Below are 18,849 nucleotides of genomic sequence, written 5' to 3'. Positions count from 1 at the left end.
ACAGATAAAACTGATTAAATGAAAAAAATGCAAGACATCAAAGAAGCAGATCTATTTTTAAATGCTAGAAATAGGTGCGTCGCTCAGGAAGCCATCCAACAATATGACATTCCTGCATCTCAGTCATCATGTGAACACTTTAAAGGATAGTTTCACATTTGTTAGTCTGTCTCAATACTCACATGTCCACATGTACAAAGTGTTTGTGGTCGCTGCATTCACTTCCTCCTGTCCTTTAAATATCCCTTCCTGATGTGATTTCATTACAAGTAATGGGGGACAACATCTACAGTCCTCGTTCTGTGAAAAAATGCATTCTAAAGTTCAGCTGAAGATAATATCAAGTCCTATCTAGTCTATTTTATACAAAATTCTTTCAACGTACATATGGGCATGCTTGTTTTATGGTAGACTTGAAAAAATGTGATCCTATCCTTTATGAAAAACCAATCAAAGGTATACAACAAATGTTTGTGCATGTGCCTGAATGTGCATTTCCATTTAGCCTCAACCTGTCAATCATTCCTTCAGATGGCCCAGATTAATGAGCTGTAAATGCGATTGAGTGAAAGCAATCATGTTCTTATCAAGTCTGCTATTAATAGCACTGTGTCATGGCCTACATGTCTTACTCATTCTGCATTTTCTTCTTCTCTTCTCCATATCCCTCTATACGTAGAACAGTTTGTTATCTGCGACAGGCAGCTCTGCTGTGGAGAGTTTTGTTGCAGCCTGACAGCCATGAGACAGTTGGACTAGCAGGCCTTAGCTGCATTGCTGTTGGAGTATGGGGGGGTGTGGGGGGGCTGTTAACAGGGAGAATTTGATGAGCAGGCAAATATATTCATTCTACAAAAGCGTTGAAGTTTCCTTTTTGAGGGTATGCAAATCCCCTCACATTCAACAACAGCTCTTTCTGGCAGCAGCGGGCCAGTTCTGGACGGGTTTCTGGCTGGGCCTGTTGGGCCCGGCAGGCCATGGTAGGGATTTTCCTCTCTGAGTGTGTAGGCACTAGGCAGGGAACCCGTCTGAAAGCCCCTGAGTGGCTAACATCAATGAAAAGAGACACTCTCACTGTTATTTAAAAAGAATCAAACTGAATTGTATCGATACATGAGCATTTCCTCATGTTTGGCAGGTTTCCTTCTGGATCAAACCAGTGCAGTCAACTTGATCTAGACTCAAACTAATAAAAAACCGAGAGACATGACAAATCTGGTTTTCAGATATTTTATTGATGAAAACATCTTTAACCTTTTGACCCATTGGACACATGACATAATATAGCAAAAAAGCTATTGAGAACATATCCTTTGAAGCCCAATCACAGATTCAAAAGCACTGCAACACCCGCAGTTTCTGATACATTTATAAAAATAACAATCATTAAAAAATATACATACAAGACAAGGATCTTTTTTTTTCAAAGTGTGATTTGTAAAAGACTGCATGAACAGAAACAGATATTTGAGACAACGCATACAAGACAATGCAGTAACCCAAACCTCTAACTGACAGGCACGAGCACTAACTGACAGGCAGACTGGAGCTAGCTAGAAAGTCAGCTGTTAGGACTTCACTGAGTATAAAATGACAATACATTGTCTGCACAATCCAAAGGATACTATCGACGTGGACAATCACTGAGAAAATAAAACAACCAAGAGGGGATTATCAGAATCAGGATGAGAAAGAAATGATTTTTCAGCTAGAGAACGTGTCTTTTTTAAACGCAATGTTACGTTGATGCTAGTCTTCTGGGCCTAAAATACCTTTTAATGCTTGTAATGTAACCATTCATATTTTTTTTTCAAAAGGAAAGGCTGCAGTATAGTTTGCAAGGAGTAAGTGAGTTGGCAAAAGCTGAAGCATGTAATCATATATGTACACAGTTCTTTAAAATGGTGTGGAATGAATCTTAAAAAAAAAAAACATGAATAAGCATCATTTAAAGCAAACTCACAAATGAAACGTAGGTTACTTAAAGTCTCCTGAAGCTGGTGTGAATGTATGCAATTTTTCTTCAGTTTCCACTCTTTTTTTTGAATCAACACTCCTGATTAAAAACGAGAGCAAATGCTGATAACAGAAAGATTGATCTTCCTGAAAAAAGGGGAGAGCTGCAGAACTGCCCGGTCGGTTGTAGTCTGACCCTAACAGAGACAGTTTGTACAGTAACGCGTGGTAGCCCTAGAGGGATGAACCCCATCACCAGCTGCACCCATCTCTCCAGACCAACGACGCACTCTCCCTCCTGCCTTGTAACCACTACCTTTTCCTTCCGCTCCCTTTTTCTCCCTCTACTGTCTATCTCCCCATCTTCTATATCAACACAGCATATTTCCCTACGTCAACATATGGCCCCTATTCTACTTTAGAGCTATGAGCGGGGCCAATGAAATGTTTGGCACAACATTTTCTGAACTCTGAACAGAGCGGCTGCAGACCCAACCCCAGCTAAGTTCAAGCTCTTCAGCAGCAGCTGAGGAATTCCCTGCCAGGGTGCTACAGCAAATGAGCTGTCTCTGCAAATAGCCTTCTGCCGTAGGAGGGAAGCATATGGAACAGACACCAGCTCTCTGAATGCAGGCTTTCCTCTCTCTCTCTCTCTCTCTCTCTCGCTCTCTCTCTTATATAATTCTTGAGAAATAGTTTTTTTTTTCTCAGATGACAAAAAGAGAAGCACCACCGTACAAAATATACAGAAAATTGTGTGCGAGTAAACTTTTCTCCTTGTTGCTGATGATTTAAAAAAGGCTTGTCATCCTTTCTCATAACACGTGCAATTCCTGTATTCATTTGGGGCATGCCATACAGCATAGGGCTGGGTTCAAATAATCGATTCTCCAATTAAAATCAATTTTGGTTTGAGCGATCTGATATTGAAAAATAAAATCCCAAAATCAATGTTTTGTTTGTATGCCTTTTCACCATGGATGTGGTGAATTGCCCCCCCCTTATATTATTCTGTGAGAATCTATTTTATATCCAAGCAAAATTGGTAACAGAAATTGTAACAGAAAACCCCTCAATTTGATTAATATCGAATCGAAAATGTACCCTGTGAATCGGAATCGAATCGATTCTGGAAATCATTGGCGATACCCAGCCCTAATTGACCCTCAGAGAAGATAGAAGATAGAGTTTCCAAATGCTCACGCAACAAAAATGTGAATCTTGCAGCAATCCGTCGATCACACATTTGAATGCTACTTTACTGCAAAATCCACACTAACGCATAGTGCTCTTTTTCGTCCAAAAATATAAACAGTGACTGCATGATTTCACATATACATTCACAAGCCTCTGGGGTGCTATTGTCTTGTGTGCCTGACTATAAACACAGTGGGGCTAATCCACAAAAATCATTCTTTTATAGGCACTTATAAACACACATATGTTCACATATACAAATAGACATAGCTTCATGTTTTGAAGCAATCAAAATAGGGTTTTAATGTTAGAAACAATCCCAAAAAAATCTTTGGTCTGTAAACAACCATAATTATATCCAAATGCATGGCGGAGATGCCAGTTTGTTATCCAAACTAATTTAACAGCATCTTGCCTCAGTTAAGCTGGCATACAGCAGAGTCTAGGTGAGTGAGTGTGTGTGCGTGTGCGTGTGTGTGTGTGCGTGCGTGCGTGCGTGCGCGTGCGTGCGTGCGTGCGTGTGTGTGTTTGTGTGTGTAGTAGTAGCTGTCAGGGCCCTGATGCAGCCGTTTGTTTGCTCTGCCGTTGGAACGTGCTGGCTAATCAGTTCTTGACAGATTCAATCAGTCTCGCACAGTTTCGATGACAGTTGTGCTGCACGCATTCAAAGGCCATCACACATTTGCAATTAGCCCTGATTGCCAAGCTACCCAAATGAGTCTTTTCCAAACCTGGTTGGTCTGGGCAGGATCAGTTGACGTTGGCAATTTAAAAATGTGAGATATTCACATTGAAATAAGTACTCGAGGTGAAAGCCTACAGTTCATACTCAATTTATGAACAAAAACGCAAGCTTTGATGCAAAACATTAAAGAAGAAGACTCCTTTTTTTTCTGGCAGCTGTCAAACACTGGGCAGGTTTGAGGCGGCGAGTATGCTGCTCATTCCTGTTTAAACAGCTCAGACTCTCTCCCTCCACCTTTCCTCAGGGCTGACTCAGTTACAGGGCAGCCAGGTGGAGTACGCATGCTGCTGGCAAGCAAACACTGGCTGAACCTGTGCTATGTAGTAGTTACTGAAGTTGCCATCTGCCACATAAGGAGCAGGTTGGTAGTAACAGGTAACATTAGCCACGTTGGGGATGACGTTCTGCTCGGCGAGAACGCGCACCGCCAGCATGGCTATGAGGCCTAAGGTCTGCCGCCTCTCGTGTCCCATCAGGCACACTGTGCTCTCGTTGACCACTCCGTGGAGGGTCATCAGGTAGTCGTACTTGCGGTCCTCCAGGCCTACAAAGTGGTTTTGAAGATAGGACTCCAACTTACGCTGCTGCTCGCCAATGTCCGAGAAGTCGATGAAGAAGCGTGAGCACATGTAGCGCTGCAGAGACTTCATCTCAGACTCGGAGGCGGCACGGAAACCCCTCACCAGCAGGTGACAGTACTTGAGCAGACCCCCGCCTCGGATCTCCTCCGGGTTCCGGGTGCAGATGAACTTGTGACGTAGGTGGTCCAAGGCCTCGCTGAAGTCGCCGTACACACTCTCGCCCATGATGGTGGGGTGGAAGGTCTCGGTCATTGGGTTCTCGGAGCACTCGTAGAACAGCAGCAGGGAGTCCAGTTTGATCTGAAAGGAGTCCACGCTGAACTCAAACTGCCGCCGAAGAGAGTCCACAAACTTCAGCTCTACATTCTTTCCCCGGTTGTTGGAGAGGGAGATGAGACTCCAGCGGTCTGAGTCATTACACACCTTCACCATCTTCTGCACATAGGCTTCCTGGGTGTGTGTGTGTGTGTGTGTGTGTGTGTGTGTGTGTGTGTGTGTGTGTGTGTGTGTGTGTGTGTGTGTGTGTGTGTGTGTGTGTGTGTGTGTGTGTGTGTGTGTGTGTGGGAGAGAGAGAGAGAAAGCAAGAACATAAAAATTAAGTAGATAGCCTTAAAAGTACAGTAATTACTTCAACAGAGCCATGCACATGCACATTTAGGCCTAATTTTGCAATGTGCAAGTAGGTTTTATATTTAATAAACATGTATCTGTATGTATAAGTTACAGCTGCATGCTTTGTGTTATAAATATTGTGTTATTAGCGTACATTGACCCAGATGTACTTGGATATGGGATCTAGGTGGCTGAGCTCAGGAGCCCTTCCAAATTGGTTTAACTCAATCCTCTTAACTACAGAAAACCCACATTTTACTATCACTAAACTATAATTGCACATTAGGCTGCCCGCAACGTTAATGGTCGTTAAGCAAATGCAATTAGTTCTAATCACATTTCTAAAAGTAAACATTTGAAGCAGGGGGGAGAAAAAGTTGTCAGAGTGAATGTACCTTTAACGTTAACGGGCTTATTTTCTCTTTATTCACACAGTCGGGTAAAAAATCCAGGAGACAGTCCAAAACTATGTCCTTCACAGTCTGGAAATCACTTTCACCTTTCATATCTGCGCAAAATATGAGGTCTAGGTCCTTATAGCCCAGTCCGCTATCCCCGTGCAGGATGTGGCTGGCTGCAGAGCCGTTTAACCGAACGTCCCGGACGTGGATCTGCTTCTCCTCCATCCGACTCCGCACCACTTTCACGATCTGCCGCGGCTGCATCTCCAGAGTGGGGAAGTTCCCCCGGCCGTGGATCGGGATGGTCTCCGTCAGGATGGCGTCCAGCCGCTGCACTTGCTCCCAGTGGAGGACGCTAACGTTGCTGCCTTCGGTGTCAGACATGTTGCTGGTGGTGGAGCTACTGTCGTCCTCTGACATGGTGAAGGGGAGTCCTCAGCAATTCCAACCAAATAAAATACAAAAAATAAAGAGTTTTTCTCAAAATAGGAGCAAATCAGTGATGGCGTCTTTGCGCACAAATTCTTTATCGTAAGGTGACTGCAACTTCATCCGCATCAGGATTCTTAGTATCTGAAGTCGTCCGAATTGACTGTAAACACATAGAAGAAGAGAAATATGAATAACCCAAGGCAAATACTGAGAGTTGCAGCGGTGCCTAACAGTTTGCGCAGTAAAGTAAGCCCGTGGTTGGAGATCCAGTGGCGCAGCAGTCGAGCTGGTGGTTGTGTTGAGGAAGAAGTGCAGCCAGTCAACAAGCGTGTAGAAAACGAGACCTAACTTTCTCTTCTTTTTCTCGCTGCTTTTAAAACATTTGCCCCGGTGCCCCGGTGACACTGTCACTGCGTCCTAACGCTGCGCATCACGGTCTTTGAAGCTCTCTGATGATCCAGGAGGGGGTTTGTTTTTCCGGCTGTGACTCCATCGCCCAAAGGCACGCCTATGATTTTATGAATTTGCATGAATAAGCTGCTCCTCAAGTCACACTTTGGCACAATACTCCCCTCCGATCAACCCCTCACAGGAATCTTGTGGATTTTTACGCACAGCTCCTACATATTTTACTTTCTCCTCTTGCTTCCAAGAAATAATCCCGTCGATGCAGTTTGAAAGTGCTCAGGAAATCCAGCTTTGTTTCCCCCCAACTCTGTTTAGTTCAACATATCTTTTCCCACTCGTGGAGAAGTTAACTGTTACCTGCCCACTTGACATGCTGCGGGCTTCTGCAACAGTTAGCTGTGGTCTGAAGATGTCAGCTGTGCTTCACCCCGCCCCCCGATAGTCTGCTGCTCACTGAAAGCCCTGCTCAACATGATCACACTGTAAGGCTCCACTTTGTAAACCAGGGGCACACTTTACTCATATTCTCATAATGCTTTGAATCTGTAGGCCTTGAAGTGCTCATTTACATTAACAGGATATACTCCATTCAATAGTTTCGGCTGAAAAGGAGAATTGATGCACCTGAATTACAAGATATTTAGAGCCAGGTGCCATCATCCTTCTATAACAAAATATAGAATTCAAAAAATAAAAAGCTAAATAAATGAATATGACATTTTTTGTTTTTAAATCTGTCAGATTCAACTGGTGCTGATCTGCATGTAAAGCTCACTTGGTGTGGCCATGTCGCCCTCTGTGGGCTGTTTTAGGTTTTGGCATAAAGTAATAACTGTCTTAAAGGGACTATTTCCTATTTAAGTGTCACATGAAAGTAACTTGTAGGCTACTAACTCAAATAGCCACCAAGGAAATGGGACTTGTGTTGTTTGAAACAGACAGGACATATTATCTCTGTAATCCCATAATCCTGTTACCCCCAGACCACTAACACTTTCAGATCAGGGTCTGCAGCCTCTCCCCAGTAGGAACTGTAAAAGCACCTTTAAATACACCTCAAGTCATTAAGGGTCTTTGAAAGCACTACATGATGTTCCTTTAGAGACTATTCTATCCCTGCTTTTCTGTACAGGCTGTTTGTCTTAGGGAAACCTATTTAGAAACCTATTCAGTCCAGGCACCAGACAGTCCCTGGTTCAGGCAGCACTTGCATGTGAGGGGCTTCAGGGGTCAGATGAAAGTGGAGGTGAGGCACAGTGGAAGGTTAAGGGACAGGCAACAGCCATGTCAGGGTATGGCTGTTGCATACACACAGATGACCCATTAGGCAGCGTAAAGCCCTGCGTCACTAGCCACCCAGATCTGTAAACCCTGATTATCCCATTTACTCTGTTGCACTTGTCTTAACTCCAAGGGCCACACAGAAGCTGTGTCTCTGCACAGTGTCACTATGTCTGCAGTAGGGGACACACAGACAGTCAGTTTTATTCTTGTTTACAATCACATACAGTGAATACAGCAGTAAAACGAGCTCCAAAATCACCAACATTTCAAATTAAGAGCTAAGAAAGAAAATGTCAGGGTTTTTGTGTACATGCATGGTGTGAAACAAATTTACAAATGAAGAGCTCAGAAAGAAAATGTCAGTTGTTTTTTTTTACATGCATGGTGTCATAGTTTTGAAGAATAGAGCTTCAGTTATTTATTTATTTTTAAATATAACTTTGGTTTTGGTTTGGTTTTCATACTTTGCTTTGGCGCGTGTCAGACAGGTTGATCGCAGGTCCGTGAAATTGAATCCCACATCTGGAAATGTACATGGAACTATCAGTCAGTTACAACAGACCCGAGAGCGGCCTCGTCAATGTGTTTCCCAGGTGTGGAGAGATGGTTGCCATGGTTTGGACCGAGTCCCTCCGCCCCGCACGGTGCAAAGCTAAATCAAAGCCACTGTCAGAGACTAACAGCAGGTATCCACATGCACACAACACAGAGCCCTGCTGATGGGTTGTTTTGTGTAAATACTATACCTAGCACGTCATTACGCACTGTGAAATGGATGATTCATTGGTTGGTGGCTATGGAAGGACATGAATGAGCTTATGTTGTCAGAAAATGAAATGGGAGCAAGAATTCAAAAACAGTAAACACCTCGAGTGATGCCGATGTCTTTCCCAGTCATCTGATGAGTTTGTATTAATTTAGTCAAAATGTTCAACAACTTCAAATATGGAAAGGAAAAAATAGAATTCCAAAAACACAGCAATGTTTCCCCTCTTCTTCTCATCTATTCCTCATAAAGCAAACTTTTACTAGCAAAGTATTTGTCTCTGGGGTCTATGAACCAGAGGCAAACTGGACAGTTGAGCCCAATAAAAAAAGAGTTTTGTTTTTCAGGCCATTTATCTGACTGCATGAGTTGGATTTATGTACCATGAAGTGTAACATCTCCGTTGCCTTTGGGTTTTTTCCTTTAGGTCAGGAAGGTCAGGACTGTCTGCTGGGATGGACCATCAAAGCTTGGATTACTTCACATGATCCAGTATATCATATCAACTGCACTGATGTATCATTATGGCTACTTTCTCTCAATTCAACACTGCACTCACATTTAATGACATTTTAAGGGGTTTTTGCATCTTTTTTTGTAGCTGTACAATTATTTTTCAAATGCCTAATGTCATTAGTATGGAGCCCCAAAGTGTTCAATATAAAATAAAAAAGACATAATTAGGTAAATTATTATAGGAATATGTGATATGTTTTGACCAGTTCATTGTGAAATAATAAATACTATGCAAATACTAAAACTAACTTTTATTTCATTATATTTTTGTATTTCAAAAGTCTGTTTTCATTTCATAATAGAGAGAAGTTCCTCCCCTTCTGGTGTTCCCCATCAGACCACGTTTGAGAAAAATATATGTACGGGAGTCAATGGAGCCAGACTTAGCAGCATCAGCAGCTAACTGGCTATTTCCCAGTTACCTCGGCAGTAGTCTCGCATTGCCAGACTTTCCTCCACAGCGCTGCGGAGGAGGGTCTGGCTGTTCCACACAGCATTCTGGGATGGGAGAAAAACGTGCTCTGGTTTATTGGCATTTCTTTAAACCAATCACAATCGTCTTGGGCGGCGCTAAATAGTCTCAGGAAGGAACTTGTTCTGGTGGAACATGTGTACGTTCAAAAGTAGTTTTAGTCGTGCAACAGAAAACTCCGATTGGACAGATAGTCTAGCTAGCTGTCTGGATTTACCCTGCAGAGATCTGAGGAGCAGTTAACCATAGTCCTCACAAATCCACCAGAGGTTAGAACGCCAACACAGAGACAGAGGAAGGGGACGGATATCCAGGCGAAAAGAGGGACATCTACCGGCAGCATTTATATTCTGAAAAAGTTCCTCAGTCAGAGAGACACACAATCTTTCTCCGTTAGCTAGCAGGTTAGCCTGCTGGGAGGATGAGGGCACATGTGATTGGCTAAGGGCAAAAGGGACATTATGAAATAAAACCATATTTAAAAAAATAAAATTAAACTGTTGAAATAACATTTCACAAAAAAATTGAGTTTTAATAATTCATGAAATCTAGAATGTATTTGTTCTTTTATATATTTCATTCATAATATGTATTTTATAATGTTGTATTTATTTATCTAATATTGAATACTTTGGGGCTCCATAATCCAGAATTTTCTTTGCCATTTAAAGCGGTGATAGAATACAAAACCGATTTTACCCTGTCATAGTTGAATAATGACAGTTCGGTGGGTAAATAGGACATACGTAGAAGCTCAAAATCCCATTGACACCTCTTTACTATGAAAATCTCATATTTTGAAACTGCCGCTGAAAACGGGCGAATCTCAACAAAGCTGGAAGTTGACGTCAACCTCCCAAGACCTGTACCTTTGTCAGCCCATGGGTGTATTAAGAGAACGGTCACGCCAGGGCTGTACTGGCCATCTGGCATACCGGGCATTTTCTCGGTGGGCCGACGCACTTTTGGGCTGAATCGCCGATATAAATAGGCCTTTTTTTATTTTTTGGCCGGGCCGGCCCATAAAGAACTCACAGCGGTCCATTGGTTAATTTTCTTTATTGGCACTGGCCTGACCCAATCAAATCCAGGAACCCCCTTCCCCACTCCGGGCTGCAAATTTACGAATCCCACTATGGCCACGCCTCCTGGCCCTGCGACACAAGCTGTAATAGTTATGCTGGAAGTTTAGCATTCAGGTTAAAATGGACAAACGACCACCAACGTGCAAGGGAGGTGCAGAGAAATTACAGGAGAAAAACATTAAGAATCTAGGCGGATTCCTCAAAATGTGCCAACATTTCGGACATGTTTGGGGCTGTAGTAGCTGCTTCAACATCAGCATTACCTGAAGTAGAGGAGGAGAGGTGGCTGGCTATAGAAGCAGAAACAACATCATGACAGGGAAGAAGCCGAGGAGGAGGAGAGTGACCATGTCAGGGCCATGGGAGCGAGTGAGGAAAAGATGGAAGAGAGAGTAGAGGACGATGTGGTAAGGAGTAGGCAAATTAACAGGGACTCTCAGGAAGGGATCAGAATCAGAATCAGAATCAGAATCAGAATCAGAGTGTGTGTGTGTGTGTGTGTGTGTGTGTGTGTGTGTGTGTGTGTGTGTGTGTGTGTGTGTGTGTGTGTGTGTGTGTGTGTGTGTGTGTGTGTGTGTGTGCGCGCGCCACGTCATAACAATAACAAGCAGTTTGGCTGTAACATTAAAGTTAGTGGCTGTCAGGTAACCTAACTATTTAAGCTTACATTGAAAATGCTAGCTGTTAGCCTGTTGGGTAGCTGAAAAGTCTGTGTGATCTCTAAAATCAGTGTTGATACAAGCATCAGTGTTCCTTGAATGGCTTAATTAGCTTCTCTTGTATTGGTGCTCTTTTCCAGGGCATATACTACTCTCAGCTTTATTGTAGCTTTTGGGTTATAGTTATGGTTATAGTATTTAGCAGACACTTTTGTCCAAAGCGACAAAATATGAATCTTACAATAGTTAAAATTAACAGTAACAGTTTTTAAAGTTGCTAAGCCAATATTAAGCAAAATAGTAATAATAACAATAATGGCAATACAATATCAAATATCAATAATAAAAAAATAATAAAAATACCATAAATATACAAATCATAACTCTAAGAATGAATGAATTATTTAAGTGTAAGATCAACAGATAAGTCTTGAGAACCCTCTTGAAGGATCCAAAACGATCACATGAACGCTGAACACTAGGCAACTCATATCATAGAATGCACGCATATTTTAAGAGGACTGTCTGCAGGGAATGTGTTTGACCAATCACGGTGGGTGTGTGCCGCCTGGGCCAAAAATGCCAGGGCCAATTTTTTGTCCCAGTCTAGCCCTGGGTCACGCCCCAACATTTACATAGGCTACACAACTGACCTGAGATCAGGTAGTCTTCTGAATCTAGGTCGCGCAGATCTCTGCTATGCCATTACAAAATTCACTTCTGAAACTTTTTTATGCGAGAAATCAACTATGTAAAGCTCAAATATGGGCCGCTTTACGAAAATGGATGGCTAATTGCAAATTTTGTCCGACTGTGTGTCGGAGTTCAGCGAACGGTGCTGCCTGGGTTGCTGCCTCGCCGCCTGGACTGCCTCCCTTCACAGACCCCGGCCTGCCGTGAGCTCGATAGAGCCCCGTCACGGCTGGCAGCCCACGGCACTTCATACCCAGAGTCACCTTTTTTTGGGCTAATGGACAACCAAACGCCGCTGCTCTGACAGAGCTCCAGGGCCTGCAACTCCCCTCTTCCTGCTAGCTAAATGGCCGGTGTATGTGAGTGAGAGCGCGGTCACAAGCTTGTTACGCCAGCAATCTCTTACCACAGGTTTCAGTTACTCTTTTAATGTGTGTAATTATAATGTGTTGAGTTATTTAAACCAACGATTGGGGAAATAAACGCCGCTTGTCCGTGATTCTCATTGATAGAGCCTGCGGCTGGATGTAAAAAAATGATTTTAGTTACAAAGCACTTGTTGTTACATTTTTCCGTCATTTCCGAGTATATTTACAGTTTGAATTTCGTCACGCCACGTATACAACATCTAACTAAATGTCTTATAAAGTTAACAACGGTGTCCGATTTCAAATTAATGAATATTTGTGAAGAGTAGGGCTTCCGTTAGCTGCAACTGTCCCTTCAATCCTAGCTACCTGTGTAGCTACAAATCACGGATAGTTAGCTTCATTTTTGGTCGTAATTCGAGTATATTTACAGTTTGAATTTCGTCACGCCACGTATACAACATCTAGCTAAATGTCTTATAAAGTTAACAACGGTGTCTGATTTCAAATTAATGAATATTTATGAAGAGTAGGGCTTCCGTTAGCTGCAACTGTCCCTTCAATCCTAGCTAGCTACAAATCACGGATAGTTAGCTTCATTTTCGGCGTAATTCCGAGTAGATTTACAGTTTGAATTTCGTCACACCACGTATACAACATCTAGCTAAATATCTTATAAAGCTAACAACGGTGTCCGATTTTTAAGTTAATGAATATTCGTGAATTTCAGAGGAATTCTAAGAGGAGGCTAGCTAGCTCTCATTGATAGAGCTACATCCAGCAGCAGGCTCTATCAATAAGACTCGCGGACAAGCGGCGTTTATTTCCCCAATCGTTTGTTTAAATAACTCAACACATTATAATTACACACATTAAAAGATGGTGAAACTGTGGTAAGAGATTGCTGGCGTAACAAGCTCGCTGACCTCACTCACATACACTGGGCATTTAGCTAGCAGGAAGAGGGGAGTTGCAGGCCCTGGAGCTCTGTCAGGGCAGGGGCATTTGGTTGTCATTAGCCCAAGAGACGGTGACTTTGCGCGGGTATGGAGTGCTGTGGGCTGCCAGTGCTCCAAGTACCTCACAGCAGGCCGGGGTCTGTGAAGGAAGGCAGGCCGGGCGGCGAGGCAGCAACACAGGCAGCACTGGCGCTGAACTCCGACACACAGTCGGACAAAATTTGCAATTAGACATAAACTTTCATAAAGCGGCCCATATTTGAGCTTTACATAGTTGATTTCTCACATAAAAAAGTTTCAGAAGTGAATTTTGTGATGGAATAGCAGAGATGTGCGTGACCTAGCTAGATTCAGAAGACTACCTGATCTCAGGTCAGTTGTGTAGCCTATGTAAATGTTGGGGCGTGACCGTTCTCTTAATACACCCATGGGCTGACAAAGGTTCCGGTTTTTGGGAGGTTGACGTCAACTTCCAGCTTTGTTGAGATTCGCCCCTTTTCAGCGGCAGTTTCAAAATATGAGATTTTCATAGTAAAGGTGTGTCAATGGGATTTTGAGCTTCTATGTATGTCCTATTTACCCACCGAACTGTCGTTATTCAACTATGACAGGGTAAAATCGGTTTTGCATTCTATCACCCCTTTAACTTGAAATCGGACACCGTTGTTAGCTTTATAAAACATTTAGGTATATGTTGTATAAGTGGCGTGACGAAATTCAAACTGTAAATATACTTGAATTACGACCAAAAATGAAGCTAACTATCCGTGATTTGTAGCTACACATAGCTAGGATTGAAAGGACAGTCGCAGCTAACGAAACCCCTAATCTTCACAAATATTCATTAACTTGAAATTGGACACCGTTGTTAGCTTTATAAGACATTTAGTTAGATGTTGTATGAGTGGCGTGACATGTGTGTAACATGTGGTAAGAGATTGCTGGTGTAACAAGCTCGCTGACCACGCTCTCACTCTCACACAACGGGCCATTTAGCTAGCAGGAAGAGGGAAGCTGCAGGCCCTGGAGCTCTCTCAGGGCAGCGGCGTTTGGTAGGCCGTTAGCTCAAAAAACAGTGACTTTGCGCGGGTATGGAGTGCTGTGGGTTGCCAGCCGTGACGGAGCTCCAAGTACCTCATAGCAGGCCGGGGTCTGTGAAGGAAGGCAGGCCGGGCGGCGAGGCAGCAACACAGGCAGCACCGACCACTGAACTCCGACACACAGTCTTACCAAATTTGCAATTGGCCATCCATTTTCGTAAAACAGCCCATATTTGAGCTTTATATTGTTGATTTCTCGCTTAAAAAGTCTCAGAAGTGAATTTAATAACGAAATTGCCCGACAAACAATGTATAACTTTGCAGTGTCTGAAATATGAGGCCTGCTGCCGAGTCTCCCATGTGTTTCTATGTAGTTTGCTCAAACCAATCAGCGCGCAGCTCCTTCTAAATATTCATGAGCATACCATATTTGGAAGAAAAGCTCTTGTTCCAAATAGAGCCATATTCACAGGGTAGTTAAGGGCCTAATAAAATAGCATTCGGGCAATTTTCAGCCCAACCAATGTTACATACCCTATTAGGAGACCTTAAGGAACACTGTTAAATACCCTATATAATCATTCTATCACCCCTTTAAAAGGTTCTGTGCACAATTTCAGTGACGGTCCGTGTGTTGTTTCCTTCTTTACAAGAATAACATTTTGGAAAAAACAATAAATTCCTGAAAAATGATGACACATTGAATATAATCAATAATCTCATTCACCTTTGCGTAAAAATATTGATTTCAGCAAAACCCCATATGGGTTATCTTCTGTAATTGGCCTGCAATAAAGAAACGCCTGTTAAACACATCACCACCGATGCACTTTTATGTTCTACCTATTTTCTAATTATAGCTATTTTTATGGAATGGAGTTGTGTGACATTTTATTTGTTTACGGTATCAGCCAGAAGAGATGATAAGGTTCAGGTTATTCCTGTGTAATTATTAGAATATGTGTCTCATTAGGAGCAATCCAGCGAAAACCTGACCTTTTTCTACCAACCTCACATTCAGCAGAGGAGGGGAAAACAGATGCTTGTTATGTTGCACCAAAATGGGAAAATGATCAGCGATGAGTGATGAAATAATGCCTGCAAGGTGCATGACAAAGCTCTGTTGGCTTGTGTGCAGAGTCTATTGTGATGACAGTAAGTGATTTAAATCCAGTGTCAAACAATAGACGTTTAATTTTTTAAACTGTCAACAGAAGGGGGAATCCTTTCTCTGCTGCTGTGGTAACTGAGAGAAGTAAAGACGAAGGAATAACAGGGTGTCAAATTCAATCGGTAACACATGACCTCAGAAACTATGCAGCCAGCGTGACCATGGTCTCACATACTGTATGGGCGACCAGTTTCTGAGCCAGTGTTGCTTGAGAAAACGTGAGTGATGACATAACTAGAGAACAAATATCCAGGTATTGCCACCCCCCTCTCTGTCTCCTCGCCCACATTTTCACAGAGATAACTGGATTTCCAGGAGAGTCACATTAGTTTGTCCCAGCTGTCGAAGAGATATTCCCACCGCTGACAGCAGAGTTAGTTTTGGTTGGGGATCAGAGGCAAAGGACAGAAATGGGATTCCCAGAACCTTTTCAGTCAAACTGCTTCTGACCCTCAGTGACAGTAAACTGGAGAATTGCTCCGCCGTCGAGGAAAAGTAGCCTGAGGTTATACAGGGTCTGTGGAGAGAAGAGCAGCAATCACTTCAGTACAGAGAATCCCTTCATTTCAGGGGGGGGGTGGTTTATCCCAAAGGGCTGGCGTGTGTGGTAAGCTTGATTTCAAATTATCCTGGAAAATTAATGCGGAAGGTTAGAGACGGGGTCCTGTTTCACAGAGAGATAGAGAAGCCCATCTCACCTAATCTGCCTTATTATATGTCTCTGAGATCTCACAGCCTGCAGGTCCAGGGACTGTAAAGGAGCTGAATGCTGCTGCTGAAGCACTTGAGAGACTAATAGATGCTACAGACACGCTGTGATCTTGGGACTGTACATGCTGTCTCTGGGTAACTCGCTTTCAGGGGATTCACCCCCCCACACACACACACACACACACACACACACACACACACACACACACCTCAAACAGCCACGCCTTTAACTCAAGCATTGTTTTCTAATCTGTCATTGTAACTGCACGCTTAAACACACCCTGGGCCTTTCATGGGTGCAGGGGCTTCGGACTGGGGGGGAAAAAGGGGACTGAGTGCCCAGGGCCCTCATGTGAGGAGGGCCCAAAAAGATGCTAGAATGAATAGCTGTGGATGCGGGGAGGGGCCCATAGAGTATGCCTTTCTACAGGACCCAGAATTTTGTGCTACACCCCTGCATGGGTGTGTACATTTACAGTAGCAACATGTCATTAGCAGTCATTGGAGATGGAAGCGTGAAAGAAAAGACAGGAGGAACAAACATATAGCGTGTACCTTTATTTAATGGAGGAATAGTTTGAAATTGTTGGGAAAATACACTTCACTTTCTGACAGAGAGTAGTGTTCAATTCTATTCGATTCACTTTTATTTATAGTGTCAAATCATAACAGAAGTTATCTCAGGACACTCCACAGATAGAGTCGGTCTACACCACAGTCTATAATTTAGTTCAGCATTAAAAGAAGTGAAAAAGATTGATACCATTCTCGTGTCTGTACAGCAATAAGAAGCTGCAGCCAGCAGCCGGTTATCTTAACTTAGCATAAAGATTAGAAACACAACAAACAGTTAGCCTGCATCAGTCCAAAGGTAACGAAAACGACAATTTGTGTTTTATAGGGGGTTTTGTTTGGGACTATTTCTTGGCCAGGCGCAAAGTTGCCAGCAGCAATCCTCGTAAAACCAAAAATCATCAATCATCAATCACCAAAAACGTCGTTTTTACACTTTGTTTTTTGTACAGATTACAGTTTTTTCCAACTGCTTACACACAAAATCTTTTCATGTCACACCATTTTTGAAACCTCTCTCTCAAATCTCCAAAACCAGAAGCTATTTCTCAGCCTTTCACTCAGTTTTCAATTCAATTCAATTTCAATTCAATTTTATTTATAGTATCAAATCATAACATAAGTTATCTCGAGACACTTAACAGATAGAGTAGGTCTAGACCACACTCTATAATTTACAAAGCCCCAACAATTCCAACAATTCCAGTAATTCCCTCAAGAGCAAGCAGTGCGACAGTGGCGAGGAAAAACTCCCTCTTGGGAAGAAACCTCGGACAGACCCAGGCTCTTGGTAGGCGGTGTCTGACGGGGCCGGTTGGGGGTGTGATGAACAGTGGCGATAGTAGTCACATTAATAATGGAACAGTGACTGGATGTAGCGGGAAGCTGCAGGGTTCAGCAGGAAGCTGCAGGGTTCAGCAGGAAGCTGCAGGGTTCAGCAGGAAGCTGCAGGGTTCAGCAGGACGCAGCATGACATTGCAGGGCATCGCTGAGCTCAGCAGGGAGTGCAGCAGGACCACGGCGACAGCTGCAACCAGGATCTTGGTGCCAACGTTCTCCAAGGAAATACGCTGGGGGAAAAAAAAACATAAGGACTCCGGGGAGTAAACTCCCCAGAAGCTAGGATTAGTAACAAGCATTTCTGGGACGGGCTGCACACAAATAGTAATAGTAATAGTACCAGTAATAGAAAGGGAGAGGAGAGAGCAGCTCAGTGTGTCAAAGGAAGGAAGTCCCCCGGCAGTCTAGTCTAGTTTTCAATTGCATAAAACACTTTTGTCAAAACATTACACACAATTTTCTACCTAAGACACAACAATCTAACAGGAAGTGACTTGCTTTCCTTTTCTAAACACAACTAATCAAAATGCTACACACACACACTCCTCACATGTGCAAACACATTATGTCATAACTGAACACTAACCAATCACTGCTTTAGTATAGGCCTATACACAGGTCAAAGGTCAGATGACCTGTTTGGAACAATGGATGCCAACAATAGACAGAGAGCAAGAGGAGGAGGAGGGAGAGACAGGGGATAACAACATGTAGCTGTATGTAGCTTATCTTTGTTGTGAGAGTGTGTTGCTGAGACAGAAAAAGGCCCCAAACAAAGTAAGCTAAATTGTCTCTATTTTGGCCATCTGAAAAATGCCAGTTTAGTGTAAAAGTGTTCGGGAGATATGTGGCTTGTGAAAAATGGGTCCAATATTTACTTTGGTGACTATAGAGCAAAATAGTTCATAATCTGTGTTCAAGTTCACTTCTATCATTGGAATCAATAGACTTAGGACCTTCCACTAGACTCGTAGTCTATATCCACGACGTTCCACTTCCAGGATTGCTCCGTTGCTGCCGGAAATTCCCCCAGATTTCACTCATTTTAGCCGGATATCCGTTGCCTTGGGCTTCCTTTGTGTTGTTGGCGTTCTAACCTCCGGTGGATTTGTGAGGACTATGGTTAACTGCTCCTCAGATCTCTGCAGGGTAAATCCAGACAGCTAGCTAGACTATCTGTCCAATCTGAGTTTTCTGTTGCACGACTAAAACTACTTTTGAACGTAGACATGTTCCACCTCCCCAAGCAATCATGTGCTCAAATTTATTTTGCATGTAATATCAGTTAAAATGGGGAAGGGTATGTGTTTACAAAAGTTTTAAGAAAAGAAATGCAGATGAGAAGTAGGAGTTATGCTCCTGAAGGTAGAAGTTTCTGAA

At 43.0% G+C, this 18,849-nt stretch overlaps 1 protein-coding gene across 1 annotated transcript; it reads right to left on the bottom strand.

The window, feature by feature from the left end:
- Nucleotides 1-1,214: 1,214 nt before the first annotated feature.
- On the bottom strand, nt 1,215-5,916 carry tent5aa (terminal nucleotidyltransferase 5Aa). Its single transcript, XM_039804813.1, has 2 exons — nt 5,487-5,916; nt 1,215-4,929 (listed from the first exon to the last, which is right to left on the bottom strand). The coding sequence occupies exons 1-2, from the start codon at nt 5,910-5,912 to the stop codon at nt 4,150-4,152; spliced, it is 1,206 nt and encodes a 401-aa protein (XP_039660747.1). The 5' UTR covers nt 5,913-5,916; the 3' UTR covers nt 1,215-4,149.
- Nucleotides 5,917-18,849: the final 12,933 nt, after the last annotated feature.

The sequence above is a fragment of the Perca fluviatilis genome, chromosome 7 (genome assembly GCF_010015445.1).
Source record: "Perca fluviatilis chromosome 7, GENO_Pfluv_1.0, whole genome shotgun sequence".
Lineage (NCBI taxonomy): Eukaryota > Metazoa > Chordata > Actinopteri > Perciformes > Percidae > Perca > Perca fluviatilis.
This window is presented reverse-complemented; position numbering and strand designations above follow the sequence as displayed.